At 29.3% G+C, this 19,809-nt stretch overlaps 1 protein-coding gene across 3 annotated transcripts in view; it reads left to right on the top strand.

Moving 5' to 3' along the window:
• The first annotated feature begins 686 nt into the window (after positions 1–686).
• dac (dachshund) overlaps positions 687–19,809 on the top strand; it is a 37,877-nt gene continuing 18,754 nt past the window's right edge. For all 3 annotated transcript variants that reach the window (XM_065500911.1, XM_065500910.1, XM_065500912.1), the window contains exons 1-2: positions 687–1,821; positions 8,869–8,895. In XM_065500911.1, the coding sequence (XP_065356983.1) occupies positions 776–1,821; positions 8,869–8,895 (1,073 nt within the window). In that variant the 5' untranslated portion in view covers positions 687–775. The remainder of the gene's footprint in view (positions 1,822–8,868; positions 8,896–19,809) is intronic.

The following is a 19,809-nucleotide window of genomic DNA, read 5'->3' as shown; positions in this document are numbered from 1 at the left end:
GAAATGATCTTTAATAACTGTACATTTCTATGTAATTGTAATATCAATAATGAATAAAACGAATAAATAATATAAGAATAATTTGCGAACGCGAACGAATTGAAAAGGAGCATTCTTTACTACAACTTTCATCAGCATTAATCGTGCTTGTACATACTATTGAGAACTAGAATTCGGGACTTGTTTTCAGTTAGGGGGCGAAGTATACAGACAAAAACGAAGAATCATATTAAACATTAACCCCATACCCAATAACCTTTTTTACTGGAATTCAAGTTAAAAGCAAGTGTAATTCAAGCCTTGAATTATAGTCAAGCAATTGAATTACAATTGTATTACACTTTTTTTAATAGAATTGTCCAGTAAAAATTAAACATAAATTCAAGTCATATGTTTTTTGTCTGAAAAATATTTAATTTTTCATTTTGCATTCAAGTCAAATTCCAACAAAATGTTCAAGTGCTTGAATTTTTGGGGCTTTGGTGTTTATGAATATGGAGCTAAACCTTTTTCGTTTTTATAAATGAACTTTTTTGTAAACTACTGTATTTTTTATTTCTGTAATTCCTTAAATATTGTATCTCCAAATTTTCTAAATTAAATTTATCCTCTTTTTTGCAGATTTCTACATTCTGAACAAATCATAAATTAAACAATTAAAAACAGTGTCTAAACTTTCTAACAAAGTGTACAGTGTAAAAAATCACTTTAAAAATCCACCAAAAAAAAAGAAAAACAAAATAAATAATGTCATTGATGACATATTCAAAATATAATGAATTCAAACTGTGATACGACTAAATATCAGCAGCATACAAGTGAAAAGATTTGCAGCGGTAGTGGCCTGGCCTATGAAAAGCCCACCACAGCTTTAATAAATTTCAAACGTGAATATCTTTATAACGCCACTAAGAAAGCGGCAATGAACACAGTTAGCAACAACAATAATAATACAATTTTAATTAACAACAATAACAACAGCATAAACAAAAGTCCTTTACATCAAAAACACAGTCCCTCACACTATAGCAACATTATCAATAATAACAACATTATGAATTCTGCCACCATGCTGATGCATCATCAGCAGCAGCAGCAACAACAGAATGGTGCACGTGACAATAGCAGTAGTCGCGGCACAGACAGAGCTGACGATCGTCCCAATGGCAGATCATCACACACCGGTCGCGGTTCCAGTTGTTCACCAGCCTCCTCACCCACCCGTCATCACAATGCCGTCAGTCCTGTCACCTCTCTCAATCACTCGATGATGCAGCAAATGCAACAACAACACCATCAATTAAGTCCTCCACCCCATGTGGGTGGTGTACCCACACCGAATGGTCTGCCCGCCGGTATGCCACCTCGTATGCCTCACGGCCTGCCACCCCATTCACTGGGTCTGCTCAATTCCCTACAAATGATGCATCATGCCTCGCCGTTGGAATTAATGGCGGCGGCCCATCATCATGTCCCACCCAGAACCTACAATAGCCCGCCTCCCATCTCCACCTCGGATCCCAGTGCCAACGAGTGCAAACTGGTGGAGTATCGCGGCCAGAAGGTAGCCGCCTTCATTATCAGCAGCGAGACAATGCTGTGTCTGCCGCAGGCTTTTGAATTGTTTCTGAAACATTTAGTCGGTGGCCTACATACGGTGTATACGAAACTGAAGCGTTTAGACATTGTGCCGTTGGTGTGCAATGTTGAACAGGTGCGAATATTGCGCGGTCTGGGTGCCATACAACCAGGGGTGAATCGTTGTAAGCTGTTGTCGTGCAAAGACTTTGATGTGCTGTATCGTGACTGTACAACTGCCAGGTAAGAGACATTTTATTTTGTTTTTTTGCATTCAAGAAATTATGTGCAAGATATTTAAAACATACACAAACAAATTATTGTTGGGAAATGCAGAGGGGAATAGGGTATTACTAGTTTGGTGTGATAAAAGTTAAGGATTTGTAAATTTGTTTGTCAATCACTAATTCTTTAAATACATATTTTTATTTACGTTTTTCTTTATATTTAAAAAACATAAGTTGAGCTTTTTTAATACTTGCTTTCATAAAGATTTTCAAGTTATTTTTCGAGTTTTCTCTGGCGTTTGCTCTCTCACTCCTTTCTCCAAACTTTTTAAATAAGTTTAATAATAACGATTATAAAGTTTTATTAAATCAACTGACTAGACGATAATGTGCTGGACTATTAATCTGGAGGTTGCGGGTTCGATTCTCACCACAGACTCTGGCTGTATCTTTAAAAAAAAAATATTTTCGGTATTTCGTCTTATGTATTGTCTCAAAGCTCAGAAACATTAAAAAGTGAATATAATGACTCGAATTTGTTCGCAGCTGTCTGATAGGACGAAATTTGCGAACTCCAACTCAATAATTTAGAAGTAATTTTTGAGTTTTACAAAAATGTAAACCTTGATTAAGTTTTGATATTAACAGATCGTTAAAGCAACATTAATAATGAGTTTGTTTTAAACAAAGAATTGTTATATCCCTATTGGAAAAGACTTTACATAGCGTCTTTAAAATAAATCTTTTGCTTTCTCAAATGTCCTTAATTCAAATTTCAATGATAACAGTTTCCCAAATTGAAGAAATTCGACACAATCTTTTTGTTCCTTTCTGAAGAATTTTGGTAGGGTTCAAGTCAATATTTATTTTTGTTTATGTTTTCTCTTTTGAAATATGGCAAAGAATTGAATAGATTTAGTAACAAAATTTTGAGAAAAATTTTAAATTATAAAGTTGCTCCAGAATCGAGCAATTTCTAGGACACATTTTAAAACATTAAGTTTAAGACTTTTTCATTACTGGAAGGTTTCAGTTTTTGGCTTAAATTGTATAATATATTATTACTGAAGGTGTTGTGAATCTTTCGGTATTTTTGGAAAATTTTTAAAATTTTTAGTACGAAAGTTATGGACCAAAACGCAAAAAAATCAATGTCAAAAATTAAAAATTTTAAATTCGAACTTTAACAACTTTTAAACTGTAAGAGTTATTCTAATATGTTTTTTCTTTCATTATCTACTTAACATATTTATAGAAAATGGTATATTTTTAAAAATGTTACATTTTGACACCCGTTATCTCTCTTTATTTAAAGTTTCTGAAAGCTTATAACATAGAATAAATACATAGAAATGAAGGAGAGGGAAATGTCAATAAGAAGAAGTGAGAAATTAGCAATACATTCTCTAGAAATAGATTTTTGACAATAGCCTTAAGGATTTGACTCTCAGTTGTCGTTCTGTTGTTGTTCCTCTATAAATTTTGTTTACAATTTTTCAATCGGATTAATACTATGAAATAGTTATGTATATTATTAATATGTATTCTAGCGTTTAGTCTTATTTTAAGTGGTCATATTCCATAAAAATCGAGTTCGTTCCAAAGAAATGGTTTCTAAGTTCTGAAATGAAACGAGTCTCATTCGGCAGCAGCTGTATCCACCGGAAGCTTTTAATTTTTTAACCGAAAATTTTTCAAAATGTTATAAATAACCGATCATGTTCCTCCCCTGGTGGCTATGAGGGCCGACCACTGATTTTACAAAAATAGTAAATTTAAGTAAAAGTTGAACGATTTTTTTAGTAGTGGTGGTCTACTTTGTTAGCCTATATCTCTGTTTGTATACAAACAGGTTGCTAACGAGTTAAAGTTCCTGAAAGCTTAGGTCTTCTTCTAACATGCCTTCTATATTGGATCAATATTATTAAAGATACATTTATAAAAATTTGTCTGGCCTTGAATCCCACTTTGAGTCCTGATATTCCACCAAAATCTAGTTCGTTTCAAGGCAATTATTTCCACGACCCGATTTCTAATGACCCGAGTCTCATTTGGCAAAAGCTTTTTCATCCAAAAGCTTTTATTTTCTTAACCTCAAATATTGCTGGGATATTTGCCCAACTACATTAATTCCAAACCATTTATGTTTATTTTTAAATGCTTTATAAATTCTTAATTATTATAATTTGCTAAAAAAAAGGAAATGAATATTTATTATGTAAATATTCACATATGTATTGTACAATATTATTACATACAAACCAGTTTATTTTCTGCTAAAAGTCAAAAGGTTATTTGTAGAGTAAAAAGTAAAAACTTTTATTTTGTATTTAGATTAGAAAAGTTTTTCTTGATTTGATTTGTCTGTAATTTCAAACGCATAACAAAAAGTTTGTATGATTGAAATGCTAAATGCATGGAAAATAAATAGAAACAGGGAGTGGTCAATTTAAAGGGTTTACAAAAAGGGACACAATACTTATTGAAGCCTACAAAGAAAATAAATTGTAGAGGACATTTTAGAAAATTTAAAACATAACCTTCCTGTTATAATACTGGTTGACCTGACCTATAGGGTATCGAACTTGAGCTAGCTAGGATCCAATTCAACCATTTAGGGGTTTAGATGGGATGAAATTTCCTTTCACCCTACTAGATCCGCGTCTGATCTGGAGTAATGAAATAATTTTAGATCTACAACAGTCTGGGGTTTGCAATTTGTATTTTGTTGCCAAAACTCTGGCCTATCCCTTTTACTTGCCACCATAGTAAGTATATTTAGTACAATTTATTTAAAGTTTTACCAACTTGAAATGTTTTTCTGTGTTGTTTCTTCTTCATAACATTTTCGTAGGTTTGTATTGCGTATTTCCGTTTAATGTCATCGCAAACTGCAAAATGCCTACAAAACAACCAACAATTGCAACTGTAAATTCGAACGCAGTTTAAGTTTTTACTCTGTATTGCATTTCAACCAGTCACAAAAGTTTTACAAGTTGTAAATCTAACTTAAATGTAAATGCTATTGTTGTTATTTATAAACTAAAACTCACAAACATTTAAACAAATACTATAGTAAAGCAAACATTTACTAACAACTATAATAGTTGCATTTGTTACCAGTCAAAGTACTAGTTTCTAGTTTGTTTTTTTTTTATATAAATAGTCATGAATATAGTTTATTAAAACTACACCCAGTTATTTGTATTTTGTTACTCATTTTGCTCTTTTCATTAATTTCTGCTATAATAGTTGTGTCGTTTGTTATTTATTTTTTTTTTTAAAAAAATAATAGGTTTGTTTTTGCATTTGTTCTTTTTCTTTCAATAAGTTTTGTAAAACTTATTGATTTGTTTAACGACGAAGAGTTTTTCTATTTTTTTTTTGCTAAACAGGAAACCGGAAATGAGAAAAAATTACATCGGAAGAGTGTGTATTGTTTTCTATTTACAATATTGACTAATAAATATTTGGGTTAACGCACTTGGTTGTTGAGCATAAGAAAAGGGGAAATTTGGTGGTTTTAAATAGTTTGTAGTACTCCTTGAATATGATAAATTACGAGATATATTTTAGTATTTTTTGCATTAGTTTGTGACAATTGCTAAAAAGTTATTTGAAAACTAGATCAGATCACTTATGAACCAATTACGGGACCAGTTTTGTTTCAATTCTTTTCCCACTAGTGACGGGTTAATCTAAACGGCTTTCTACAAAATCGATTTACAAACGGATGAGAATATTCCTTTAGTGGGACTGTCAAATGTAGTCAAGAAGTGGACGTATTTGAACAGGACACATCTGTGGTCTACGATTACAACTTTTAAGATATCTAAACTCATTTAGTCCTCACTTATGAGTAATAGAATTATACCACTTGATAGGAAATTGGTTGTGCTTTAGCTACGTAGAAGGAATTGCTGTTTGTCCAGGGCTATTTGGTTAAAGTTGGATACAAAGGCAACCAGAACAATAATTGGGTTGGCTAGGAAAAGTCTCAGGAGCCATCATAAATGGGATATGAACGCACAGGACTTCTATAGGTTGTGTGAAGATATTGAGGAACTAGAAACAGTGGAATATATTCTGTGTAGCTGTCCTACAGGGTCTCAGGAAAAAATGGCTAGGGGAAAGATTTCATGATGAATTGGGGGATATAGCTAGATATGCTCTAGGAAATCTACTAGGCTTTATCATGGAGTCCCGTTATTAGGTAACGTGACTATGTTATTCCCAGTCTATACTTTATAACACCGGACTTTTTTCTCTCCAAATTTCTTCTCTTCTGTTTAAGTTCACACCGAGTTATATTTCTTAAGAGTATCACAATGGATCATATGGATCCACCCCTTCAAATTTATCTATCTAGATAAGTTTTATCACGAGTACGATAAAACAATAAAATAGAAGTTGTTTGAATCTGGAGAAAGAGAAGTGGGTCCAACAATATCTATGTGACTGTCTATCTCCTGATATGCGCTCTTTTCAGGATCTCGATATGTCGCTGGGTGGTTCCATAAGACCTCGAAACAGGAAAAGGAGATATTACGAGTTTAAGTTTCTGAAAACCTTCCTTTATATTTATTACCTTTATATTTATTACCTACATCAGTCCATTTCAAATTTATCTATCTAGATTCTAGATACGTTTTATCACGAGCCATAGTATGATAAAACCATATAATATAAGTAGTTTGAATCTGGAGAGAGATCAGTGGGTCCAACAATCTCTATGTGACTGTCTATCTCTTGATATGCGCTCTTTTCAGGATCTCGATATGTCGCTGGGTGGTTCCATATGACCTCGAAACAGGAAAAGGAGATATTACGAGTTAATTTTTATGGAAAATTAAGTCTTCCTTTATAATTCTTACCTACATCAGATCATTTTGTAAAAGTTAAAAAAGAATTTCTTGTTAAAGGTGGTCTATTTTGACATCCTGTAACTCTCTTTGCATATAAACAGGGTGTCAACCTACATTATTTTGCAATTGGATCAATATTATAAAATATATGCTTAATTTATTAAACCTTTTCATTGCCATCAACCCCATTTTGAGACAAGATATTTCACTAAAATCAAGTTCGTTACAAGGCTATTATTTCTAAACTTTGAAAGCTTTCTCTTAAGAAATATGATACTCCTTTGCTCGGCACCTGGTGGCTATGAGGGCCGAGACTCTAGCACATCCCAGATTTTAGCGAAATGAAAGGTTCTCATTGAAGTATGTATATTTTTAGTATCACTTTCTCACTCTCTTTGTGCTGGTCACAAACTTTAAGTCAGGGAAAGGCAAAACATGGGCGTACGTGTGCACACGCATTGTAGAGAAATAAACAACTTTTAATCAGTCTAGCTTGAGAACTCAAACAAGCAGGTTGTGTATCGTTTTTTTATCGCACAATTTAAGAATCAGCGTTGCCAGTGAAAAAAAAAATGTCCCAACTTTTGAAGATGTATGATGAACAATATGAGATTTTACATTTTTTAATTGGGGAAAAGAGACGAAAGTTTACTGGCAACACCGATTCGTGGTGAGAGCGGAGAGAGTGTATAACTAATACAATCGTAAAATGCAATAGTATAGGTTGCCTTTCCCTGCTTTAAGTTTACTTGTGTTTATAGAAGAGAGAGGAAGAAAAATATGAAAACCTTTCCAATCTCCTCTCCTATCTACAAACTCAAACTTCCGCAAGTATACTTGACGTGTGTAAACCAGCTCTTTATAAAAACCGGGTTGTGTGAAAATTACACATTTTTCCAAAAATTTTTGGAGAGTTTTTCATAAAAAATTTTTTTTGGTAAAATCATTGTCATGTCTTCAAGGGTAATTTTAAATTGTTCTAGGAAGGGGTCCCTTTCTTTTTTAGCTCCTATTTCATCTACTACTTATTAAAAATTATTCAATAATTGACACTTCTTTATAAAACAAATTATATTTTCTCCTTTAAAACTATTGCTGGGTTAAATTTAATAACTTTTCACTTTTGAGTTGAGCTTATTATAAATTTAAAAGTGGTTGGCTACTTTAAATATTCGTTAACATTTACATGTTGAAAACTAATAAAATTGTAGTTGTAGAAACTTTAGCTGTATTAAATACAATATAAAAAAACTCATACCTCAACATATAACCCGTCCCACAGGGTTGATGGAAAGTCCAGTGTAAAACAACTAGCAAAACACAAAACTTAAATTCTAACCCAAATTTCAAAATACAAATGTAGTAGCAACATTAGTTGCTGAGTGATTTTTAACATGGTGAAAAGGATTAATTTTGGAAAGGATAGTAAAATGGGACTAATAATTGTGGCTGGCCAAATTTCAGTGGTTTTGTAAAGAAGATAATGAAAGACTTAAAGTAAAAATTTCAAATTAGTTTAATCAAAACCAAAAAAATTTTATTAGAAATGATACAGATTTAGGGGTTTTAAAAATAACATGTTAAAGAAGATCTTTTTCTACTAAAAAATATCAGCATTCATGTGGTTATTTTTGCAACAGTTTTTTTTATTGAGGAAAAGAGAGTGGTCGCTAAGTAGATATTCTTTGGCCGAGTATAACTCGGGTCGTTTCAAAGCAAAGATTCCGTTATAATGAGAACCTATTCTGAATTCATGTTGTTGCTGTTGCAACGGTTGTAGTAGATAGTTTTTTTCTAGAGAAAAAACTTTCGGTTGATACATTTGTCGCTGATATTACAATCTTTAGCCGTGCAAGACTCGAGCATTCTTGTTTTTGTTGCTGGTTTGACAGCCCCTGAATGCAGTATTTCGATTTTTTCCATTGGCTTGTACAGACTTTCAGTTTTTGCTGTTAGTTGCAAACTTTTTCTATATTGAACAATTGAATACAATTCGTGAATTTTTACAAGAAATTTATAAAACGTCTTAATATATTGAAATATGTAGGTATCGGTTACTGCATACTATTAAAAAAGTTAAAGAAAATTGATTGATTTTAATATGATTTGATAGCAACAGACTTTAAAAATTTTATTAAAAAATTTATTTCAAACTAAAGAAATTTTAATCAATAATTTTTTTCTCTTTTTAATTGCAGATGTTTATCGATCAAACCACCAGAGAGGTAAATTATAAACAAAACTTATATAAACATTCAATTTTGTATGGTTTTCAAGCCAAAAATTAAAACAAATACTTAAGAGTTTTTAGAGCGCGAAAAAATTGTGCATTAGTAAAACGATAAATATGTTCAAAACCGGATATATTTTTTAATAAAAACTAGAAAGCAAGTATGAAAATACACACAGCGCAAAAAGGGCCTCTAAAAGGGGCGTTTAGGTGTTGACAGCAATTGTTTAAGAGGGAAGGTTAAAATTAAATTTCAAATAAAATTAAAAAGGATGAGAAAGAGGATAAAAACAAATAATTAGAGCATAAAATATTGAAAAGGAAATGAGAGATTTAAAGAATGAGAAAGAGGAAAAAAACAAATAAATAGAGCATAAAATATTGGAAAGGAAATGAGAGAGTAGTTAAAATTTTAATTGTGAATTGAAAAAAAACATAAAATTTTTAAATAAATAGTAAAAATTGGAAGTTCACAGGATAACTATAATAACAATTAATATATTTTCAATGTTTTTAAGAAATCTCTGACCTTTAGCAAATTCACAACAACTTGAGAAGAGAAAAAGTTAGGGAAAAATAGAAAAACCCCTGGGCGGCGAAAGTAACTATTGAATGGAATTCTTTATTTCTTTTTTATTTATAAAATCTGTGTCTTTGAGCAATTCTATAACAATGAATGAAGAGAGGGAAATTTTTTTTGAGTGAAATTCTATATAATTTTTAATATATTCTTTACAGTATCAAAATTCTCAAAAGTATAAATCATAGAGAGTGAGCTGGGAGTAAAAATAACACAGGTTAACAGCAAAAAAGACTTGAATAACCACTATATAGATTTGATGCATCATGGATACCTAAGAACAAAAATGGTCAAATTTTTCAATTCTATGGAGAATTTTTTTTTTAAATTTTGTTACACGTTTCACCACATCATTAATGATAACTCAAAAAGGGTTAGTCCGATGATATTAAAATAAACTTAAAAAGTTGAGATTTGCATAACCTTTAATCCGTTTAGATATTGCGTTTCAATCGGCTCAGTAGTTTCGGAGTTATAATAACAAATTAAAGCAAAAAATATATTTTTTACGTGAAAATAGCAAATTTTTTGTTTTAAAAAAATTATGAAAAATCTAAAACGGCTGATACTGTTCAGATTTATTGCTTTATCGCAAAGCCACATGTAATAGGAACAAAACGAGATATTGATCATAAATATTTATGGATTCTTTTCGTATTTATTCACAATTAAGTGAATTCGCTCATTTTCACAAAATTTAAGTTTTTTGTTTGATACGCATAAAATTGAGTAGTTAATGTTCTTCTTTCGATTGATTGAATTTTGAAAACATTTTCCCATTGCTATGTACAAATTTTCATATATATATTGCGTTTCAATCGGCTCACTAGTTTCAAAGTTATAATAACAAACTGCAGCAAAAAATATATTTTTTACGTGAAAATAGCTAATATTTTTGGTTTAAAAAAATCATGAAAAATCGAAAACAGCTGAAATTGTTAAGATTTATTGCTTTTTCACAAAGCCACGTGTAATCGGAACAAAATGAGATATTGATCATAACAATTGATGGATTCTGTTCGTATTTATTCACAATTAAGTGAATTCGATCATTTTCACAAAATTAAATTTTTTTAGTTTGATACGCATAAAATTGAGTAGTTAATGTTCTTCTTTCGATTGATTGAATTTTGAAAACATTTTCCCATTTCTATGTACAAATTTTCATATATATATTGCGTTTCAATCGGCTCAGTAGTTTCGGAGTTATAATATATTGAACACATTGAAGCAAAAAAAAAAATTTTTTACGTGAAAATAGCTAATTTTATTGGTTTAAAAAAATCATGAAAAATCGAAAACGGCTGAAATTGTTAAGATTTATTGCATTATCGCAAAGCCATAGGGAAAAATGAGTTATTGATCATACAAATTGATGGATTCTTTTCGAATTTATTCACAATTAAGTGAATTCGCTCGTGGCATGACAGGCCCCTGGGGAGCTTATTGTCTTATTAAATGTAATTAAGACAACACTGCTCTATAATAGAAATTTTCATTGGTCTTAATCTTTCTGTTAAGTTTGCTATATAAATTTTAACACAATTAATTGCATTCCTCAAACTCAGAAGAGAAACATAATGGGCTTTCATTCAATAAGCCCCTGGGGAACCTGTGGTCTCATTAATTGCAATTTTGAAAACAACATATCCCTATTTAAAAAGACCCCCGAAATATTAGATAATCTTTTAAATGGAATTCTTTAAATTGATAATTTTTCTATGGCAGGACTTTGTTCAATAAGCCCCTGGGGAACCACTGGTTACCATTAATTGCAATTTTGAAAACAGCATATCCCTATTCTATTGATCTCCATCATTATGCGGAGACTGCTTAATGAATAAATGTCTTATTTTAAATAAAATTATCCCCTTTTGTCTCCCCTTTTTTTTCAAAATATAACCACAATTAATTGCATTCGTGTTGTATTTTTTTGTCAAGAAATTTTCAATTTTTGTCGTGTGCTGCATTTCAAGTTTTTTTTTGTTTGCAAGATGTTGAATTTTATTTCAGAGTAAAATAAAGAAAATAAAAATCATTCATCTGATCTGTTGGTTGATCACAAGTGACACATGGCTTGAGGTTCATTTATTCTGGACCACCATCGTCATCATCATCATCAAGAACGACAACAACAATAACTGGCAAACAAACAAATAAACATCATCATTATTATCGTCATTATCATTATGCTCTGATGTCTTTACACTTTGTTAAGTTTAAATGCCGGCTTAAATGTTTTTGTGGTCTGGTATGGTCTGGTCGGGTTGGCTATGGTTTGGATTGGGCATAAAGTACGTTTGTACTGCACGTACTGGTTAATGTTTTTATTTTATTCTTGTTTTGTTTTTTTCCCTACTCCTTCAATGTCTTGTTTTGTTTGTTAAATGACAAAATACAAAATCTCTGTCGGTTTAAGAGCAAAAAAGGTACAAATAAAAACCGCAAAAAAATGCAAATTACTTTAAAGAGAAAAAAAATGAAAGAAAAAATGTTTAGTTTAACATTAATTGTGACAAATGATGTTTAATACCAATAAATTTATAATGACAAGTGTGATTTTTCGTTCAATGAAAATATTTTTTTTTAGCAAAAAAAAAAAGAAACGGGTCAAGGCTTAATGCCACACAACTGCTAGCATTAAAAGGCTGAATTAATTTTCTATTAATTAATAGGAAATTTAATTACTATAACTTAATTTATGTATATTCATGCCTACAACCCTCAAATGAAGTTTATATTGATTTAATGTTTGAATTCGTAGAATTTCATGCAACAAAATTGTTTAACAATTTATGATTTTCAGCTTGAATTCTGTTTCAGTTCTTAAGATATTATTACCTTTTGTATATTAATTGTTTACGTTTCATTTAAAAATTGATGGTGATTGACAGCCATCAGGTGACTTACGATGACATATTAAGGTCGTTGTATATAAAATTGTCACAAAATATTTGACTTAAATGTTGACTTTTTGAGAAAGATCAGCAGGCATTTAACAATTATGTCAAGCTATTTAACTTGTTCTTTAAAAAATTTTAAACAATTTGTTAATTTAAGCGTGTGCTGTATGTTTTAGCAAATGTTAATATTAAATTCCCAATATATAGTAGTTTTTTTCAATTGTTAACCTACAATATTTGTTTAAATAACACAAAAATTTTAATTGATTTCTGTACAGACCCCCTTCCACCTCAAACAAACTAAAAAATATATTTAATAATAATCATATACATATATTTCTATAGAAAAATAAAAGAAGCAAACAAAAAACAAAACAAAATCAAATAAACCTAATTTAATTTAGCGTGTTTGTAACTCATTTAATCATTGAAACAACACCTCAACTCAAAAACTACTCGTGGAAAATAATAGTAAAAAAAAAAATTATTAACAATTCATGCACAATTTGCTGTAGTAAAATTGTGCGCAACGTCTACTACTGTGGATGATGATGAATTTAAATGTTGCAACTCTTTTTATTATTATTTATTTTTTCCATTTTTATGTTACCAGCTGGGAATATGATTTTATTTTAATTTAATTTTATATATTATTATATTTTTTATTAAAAAAAAATGTGTAATTTTTGTAATTATTATTTCTAATAACAAAATTAACAAAATGTACTTACTACTCCATAGTTTAAACAAAACATAATACAGCCATCTAAAGCCAAATTGCTGTTATGCTCAATTAATTCCATACAGCCAGAGGAGCTACTGAAATATTTTGTATTTAGAAAATAAAAAAAAAACAACTAGAAGTAACAGAAAAAATCACACCTTAAGTTTCTTACATTTCATATTTTAATTCTCAATGTAATTATTTGAAATAATTTTTGCTTTTATTTTAATAATTCTTTTATATTAAAGTTTTTGTTGAAAGCTGTTTATACAATGAGTTTTTTATTTTATTGGAAAGACCTCTAGAAGGCTTTTTGAAACCCTTCAGTAACAATGATAAGTTTGTAGAAGGATTTTTTTTATATTGAGTTTTCTGAGGGTGAATTTCATTATTAGACAACTTATATAACTTTAGGTCATAGGTCTTACAAGTGATTTTTCTGTCATCAACAAATATTGGAAACAATATCTGATAATTTTCCATTTTTTTAATTTTTCGACTTTGACTACTTTTCTTTACTAAATTTTCTATGAAAGCATATGTATTTATATTATAGATTTTAAAAACAGTTTTGTTCTTAATAAAATAAGATTTAAGTTGTTTAAATCGGTTGAAAATTGTAGAACTTATACGACTTTACAATAATAGCTTACTTTACTGATATATTCAATAACGCCTCCTAAAACCATGCTATAGAAATCACAGTTTTTCAGTATATAGAAAACTTATGTTGAAGTTTAGAAAAATGTTAATATTTCTTATAATTTTCAACCGATTTTAATCAATGATGATTTGTTTTATTCGTAATAAAATAATCTTTAAATATATGTCAATAAATATACTTGTTCGCTAATAAAAAAATTAAAATAAATTGACATCAAAATTGAATAATCAAAAAATAAAAAAAATACGAATCAAAAATATTAAGAAAATCACAAATAATTCACTAGTTTTGAATGTTTACATAATTTTTGTATATAATTGAATTTTGAATCTATAAAATTATGGTTTTTATGGGCTTTTTTTAGCTATGAACACCTAATTTGGAGTTTTCTCGTTGATCGTTTACTTTTAAAAACAATCCAACCTATTCAGAAAATCACAACTACTTCACCAATAACGAATGTAGATATAATATTTGTAAATAACATAATGTTTTAAAACTATAAAATGAATTAATGATTCCTGGAGGTCTCATTGCTTAACTGCCAACTTTGTCGTTTTCTGGTTGGACATTTTTACACAGCCTTGGAATGTATACAAATTGCGCATTCTATTCATATATCAATTCAATATTTTTAACAAATATTGGAATTATTTTTTTAAAAAATAACCAATTTTTTTTCCTTTTCAATAATTTTTCGACTTTGACTTCGTTTTTTACTTATTTTTTATGGAATTCTATATTCTATATAAATTTGTATAAAGGATTTTAAAACCAGTTTTATTTTTAATAAAATAAGATTTAAATCGATCAAATCGGTTGAAAATTGTAGAACTTATAAGACTTTACATTAAAGCTTACTTTGCTGATATATTTAATTATGCCTCCTAAAACTATGCTACGAAGAAAAAGTTAAATATTTCCTACAATTTTCAACGGATTTTCATCAGTGATGACTTGTTTTATTCATAATAAAATAATATTTAAAAATATGTCAAAAAATATACATGTCCGCAAATAAAAAATTAAAATAATTAGACATCAAAGTTGAAAAAACGAAAAAGAAAACAAAGTCATTACTGGACTACTTCTAAATTATGCATAGTATGCTTATCAGTAATTGCTAGTCATTACCAAGTTTTAGCTGAGATTTTATATAATTGTATGGTTTAATCATTTTAATTTTCTTGTATTAAAAACAATATTTTTAACCAGTAGTGACATGATTTTTTTTTAATATATTTTTATGATTTACTGTGTTAAATTAAAATTACTTGGTCTAGTTATAAATTGTTTCATATTTTTTATTATTATTGTTATAGTTTTATTAGCTGTTGTCTATATGTTATTGTAATTACATAGCCTTAGGTATTTAATTATTTGTGTTTTTTTTTTATACGACTACAAAAGCTACTTGTATTTGCTGGCATTATAAATTATTATTATCGATTTTATTCATATTTTTGATGGCGATAATTTATAGGCAAAAGGTTTTTTGTTTTTTTTGTTATAGAAAATGGTGGAAAAAAAATTCTAGACAGTAGTGAAATATTAGATTGATATGTAAATTTGGGGAAATTTAAGGGGATATGCAAATTATTAGGAATTAGATAAAAGGGAGCTTTAAAATTGGTAGTTAAAGGGAAATTAATTAAATTTCTAGGATGTGAGAAGAGTAATTAAACAATAAAGATTTAGTTTAACATTGATTGTGACAAATGATCTTTAGTACCAATAAATGTATAATGACAAGTGTGATTTTTCGTAATTAGCATTTTTTTCTTTCAATTTTAAAATATTTTTTTCAAAATTTCTTAAATTTTATTCAATTTCCTTAAAAAATCTTATAATTCTTAGTAATTTCTTTTCAATGAATAACAATTTGTTAAACAAATATTTATAGCACTTTTCTTTTCATCCATATTTATTCTTCAGTCAAAAGTGAGTGAGTGATACGTTTCATATTTGCTTTTAAAAACTTTGTGACGTTTTTTCTTAACAAAATATCTGCTCTTTAGATTAAAGTTCCTTGAATTGAAATGGAATGTTTAAAAAAAACAACAATAATATTTTATCTTATTTATTTCTTTAATGAATTTATAACAAATACAATAATAAATTATAAATAACTGTTATACTCACTGCTGCAATTAAGTTTAACTCTTTAACTTGAAAATTTAATCTTTTCCTGAGTGCCCTGAGTGTTTGTTTAACAAATATTATGGTTTTTTGGAATAATAAATATTTAAATAACCCTAATAAGAAAAATTAAAAACAGAAATTGAATATTTAATTTAATTTTTAAAAGAATTCAAAGAAGTTTTTTTTACAATTTTCAAATTGATTTTAATTATTTATTTATTGTTTTTTGATAAATATTTAAATTTATTTCCATTTAGCTTTCATTGTTATAATATTTGCACAAAATTCTGCCATTTGTTACAATTTATTTATTTTGTTTATCTTTTTACGAGTATTTTGTGTTAATAAATAAACATTTGTTTTGAGATACCATTAATTTATTTATTTTTCAATAAATATTTTTTGTAATTATTGTGAAGGATTTTGATATTTTTATCTAAAGTTCAATGCTATAATCTAGAGGTTAACAAATTCATTAAAATATTAAATCAAAGACTATATGAATTTAAATAAAAATAAATTTGCTGCTTGATCATTAAGCCCATTTCATGGTAAAAACAAAGTCCATCCATTTTATACTTTTTTATACAAATGGATCCTTTGCTTGGCTCATTTGAAAATGGTTGTCTCTCTCAGCATTGCTGTCACTAGAGAGCGTGTTTACGTGCTCATTCGATCCCTTTACAAATAAGTGACTAGCTCTTACGAATACACTTTTTTATTTTGACTTTGCTTAAATAGTTTCAAACCTATTTTTAAAGTAATGCTCCTAGAATTTCTTTTATTTAACTCAAACTTACTTTTAGCCAAAAAAAAAATATTATTTTCAATTAAAAAAAAAAACATTTTCAAAAGACAAAACAACCTGTCATATTTGACAGCCACATTAATTTGTCTGCTGAAAGCCAAAAACACAAAAATAACAAGAACTGCATAAAAAACGTCTTAAGAAAAATAATAAATTAATAAAATTACTAGTTATACAACGAAAAAAAAACTAAAAACAATGTACTAGCAAAATGTAGCTTGTAAATACAAAATTTGTTTCGTTTTTTTTTTCCTCTCTTGGTACAAATATTTCAAACTACTGTAAAACCTGTTAGCAGCTGCTGCCAATATTCAATATAACATTTTAACAGTCAGTCGTCGTTTTAATAATAATTTAACTAAAAAAAAAGAAACGTAGCATTGGAAAAACTTATTTATGTAAGTTAAACGTTAAACATGTTTGCTGGTCTTAAAAATATGATGGAAAAAAAGGAGAAACATTACAAAAAAATTTAAATTAAAAAAAAACTGTTAATTTGCTAAATTTTTAGCCAGACAAGAAAACCAAATATTTAACAGTTTTAAATAATTAATTTAACGGTTAAGGCTTATGTTGAGCTTGTACTTTACTTGTATAAGGAATGGGGAGTCCAATAAATAAATGATCATAAGCATTTTTCTATAGACAAGTGTTGAAACTTGAACAATACTAATGATGGGATCATAATGGCCAATTTTCTCGTTTAAAGAGATTATAGTTCTTAGGGGCCGAACATGTTCGGTTATTTATCTGCGTGTCCAAACCCCAACTTAGTTTCCACATTCTCCTTTATCAATATTTGAGCAATATTTCTGAATCAGAATAGATTTAACTCTGTTCAGATTTTGTAATTCTAATTAGGAAGAACAAATTTAAGTTTTTTTTAAACATTAAACAAAGTTTGTAGAACATCAGTCCTTCTTAAACTACTTCTTAGTAAGGTTTTTGAGGAACAGTTTTTATTTAGGTCTGCAGCTGAGAAATTTTAACGTTTTATAGAATCTTCAGCATTAGAATGCCAACTAGAGATGCCTGGGTAAATTCTGGAATAACGTCTTCTCTTTGTCTTTACTGATACCTGTAAAAGGAACTGTTTAAGGGATTCTGTCTTATGACCTTGGTGTTTTTGAATTTTTCCATTGATTGAGCTGTAAAGTGAATAGAAACAGTGTCTGAATTGTTTCTAATTGTTTAACGCTGTTCAGATTTTGTAACTCGGATTTGGAAAAATTAGAAAATGTTTTTGAGCATTTGTTAAATATAATTTCCTCCGTTAACTACTTCTTGTTAAGAAGCTGTTACATATGAGCTTTTATTTTGATCTGCTATTGAAATATGATAAACTTTTATAGAATATTCAGGATTAGAATTCCAATCATGTATGGGTTGTAAATTCTGGAATAACTCTAACTCACTCTTTACTGATGACTGTAAGGGGAACCGGTTAGGGATTCTCTCTCATGACCTTGATATTTTGGTATCTTTCAGACTAAATTATATTAGCTCCGTCTTTCTTTACCATTTATTGAGCTGTAAAGTGAATACGGGAACATGATCTGGATATGAGAAACGTGGACAGGTTTAGTAAAGCCTTTGATGAAATGATTTGGCTTAACAATGCGCAAGAACCCGTTTTTCTATAAACAATATTATAGCACGATTGGACATTCACATTCCGTTAATTATGCTATATTATTAAACTGTAAATGGGGCTCAGGGAAACGGACACAGATGGTCTATGATATCAACTTGTAGGGTATTTAAACTCTTTTGTCCCTGGTTTGCTCGTTACATTAAGAACTTGCTCCTAGTAGGAGCAAAATTATTCACTACCATATCTTATTTGTGACTGTCACGCTCTTGGGACCTTCTGGCCTATCTCAGAGTTATATGTGTACCATCTTTACTACTCGATTAAGGTTTTAGAAATGGGGCTCAGGGAACCCCGTATTTAATCCTATTGGCCCTCATTGACTCGATTAGTTACCAAGACTCTAAAAAGTTGTTCCGATGGGGTGGAAAATGATTCGGTACTATATCTTATTTGTGACTGCATCGCTCTAGGGACTAACTGGTGTATATCAAAGATATTTGTGTTTCAAATCTACATTTTCTATTGATTTAAACATCTTGTTTGAATATCAGTCCCTTCTTTAACTGCTTTTAATAAAGGATTTTGGAATGGGACTCATGGAACCGGATATTTAAACCTAATTGGCCTTCATTGAGTCGGTTAGATACCACGACTCTAAAAAGTTGTTCCGACGGGGTGAAAATGATTTTGAACTTTGAACACCCGTCCCTTCTTTAACCACTTATGATTAATAATGGAGTTCAGGGAACCGGATATTTAACACTTTTGACCCTCAGTGACTTGGTTAGGTACCAAGACTCCAAAATGTTGTTCCGACGGGGTGGAAAATGATTCGGTACTTTATCTTATTTGCTACTGCCCCGCTCTGGGAACTATCTGAGGAGTTTGTATGGAAAATATTGTCGGAATTTTACGAAGCATCGTTTGCTATATACGGGATTATTTAAGGTTGCATTTCCAATAGAGTTTAAAATATTTTGAACATCATTCCCTTCTTTAAGGTTGTTTGGAAGCAGTCGGGTAACAGCTTTAATTTTTATATAATGTTGAAATATTTACATTTTTTTAGTGGAAAATCATTTATTTAAAAAAATCGTGACACCAATATTTGCAAAATAATGACCTAAAAGAGATTAGTTTTGTTAATTTTTAGGAACAAAATGTAGCAAAAACTTGCATTACCATGTAATGAGTAAAAATGTAAATATTCGACACTTCACTACTTACACAATAGCATTTTAACACATTATTTTAACAAGGTGATGTCAAAGAGGCAAGTGCTTACCACATTCACTTATAAATAAGTCATTATTTTGGTAGTTATAGGTAATGACTTGTATAACTCATTGACGATTATGTTGAATTGAACGTGCCCATGCAAATGAACAGTTATGTAACAAATAATAAATAAGTCATTATTCGAATACTTCTAAGTAATGCAGATAGTATGTTGTAGTCATTGAATATATATTAATCAGTAATTACAAGTCATTA

Source organism: Calliphora vicina, chromosome 2, assembly GCF_958450345.1.
Source record: "Calliphora vicina chromosome 2, idCalVici1.1, whole genome shotgun sequence".
Classification (NCBI taxonomy): domain Eukaryota; kingdom Metazoa; phylum Arthropoda; class Insecta; order Diptera; family Calliphoridae; genus Calliphora; species Calliphora vicina.
The sequence above is the reverse complement of the archived record's forward strand: the minus strand, read 5'-3'. Positions and strand labels throughout refer to the sequence as shown.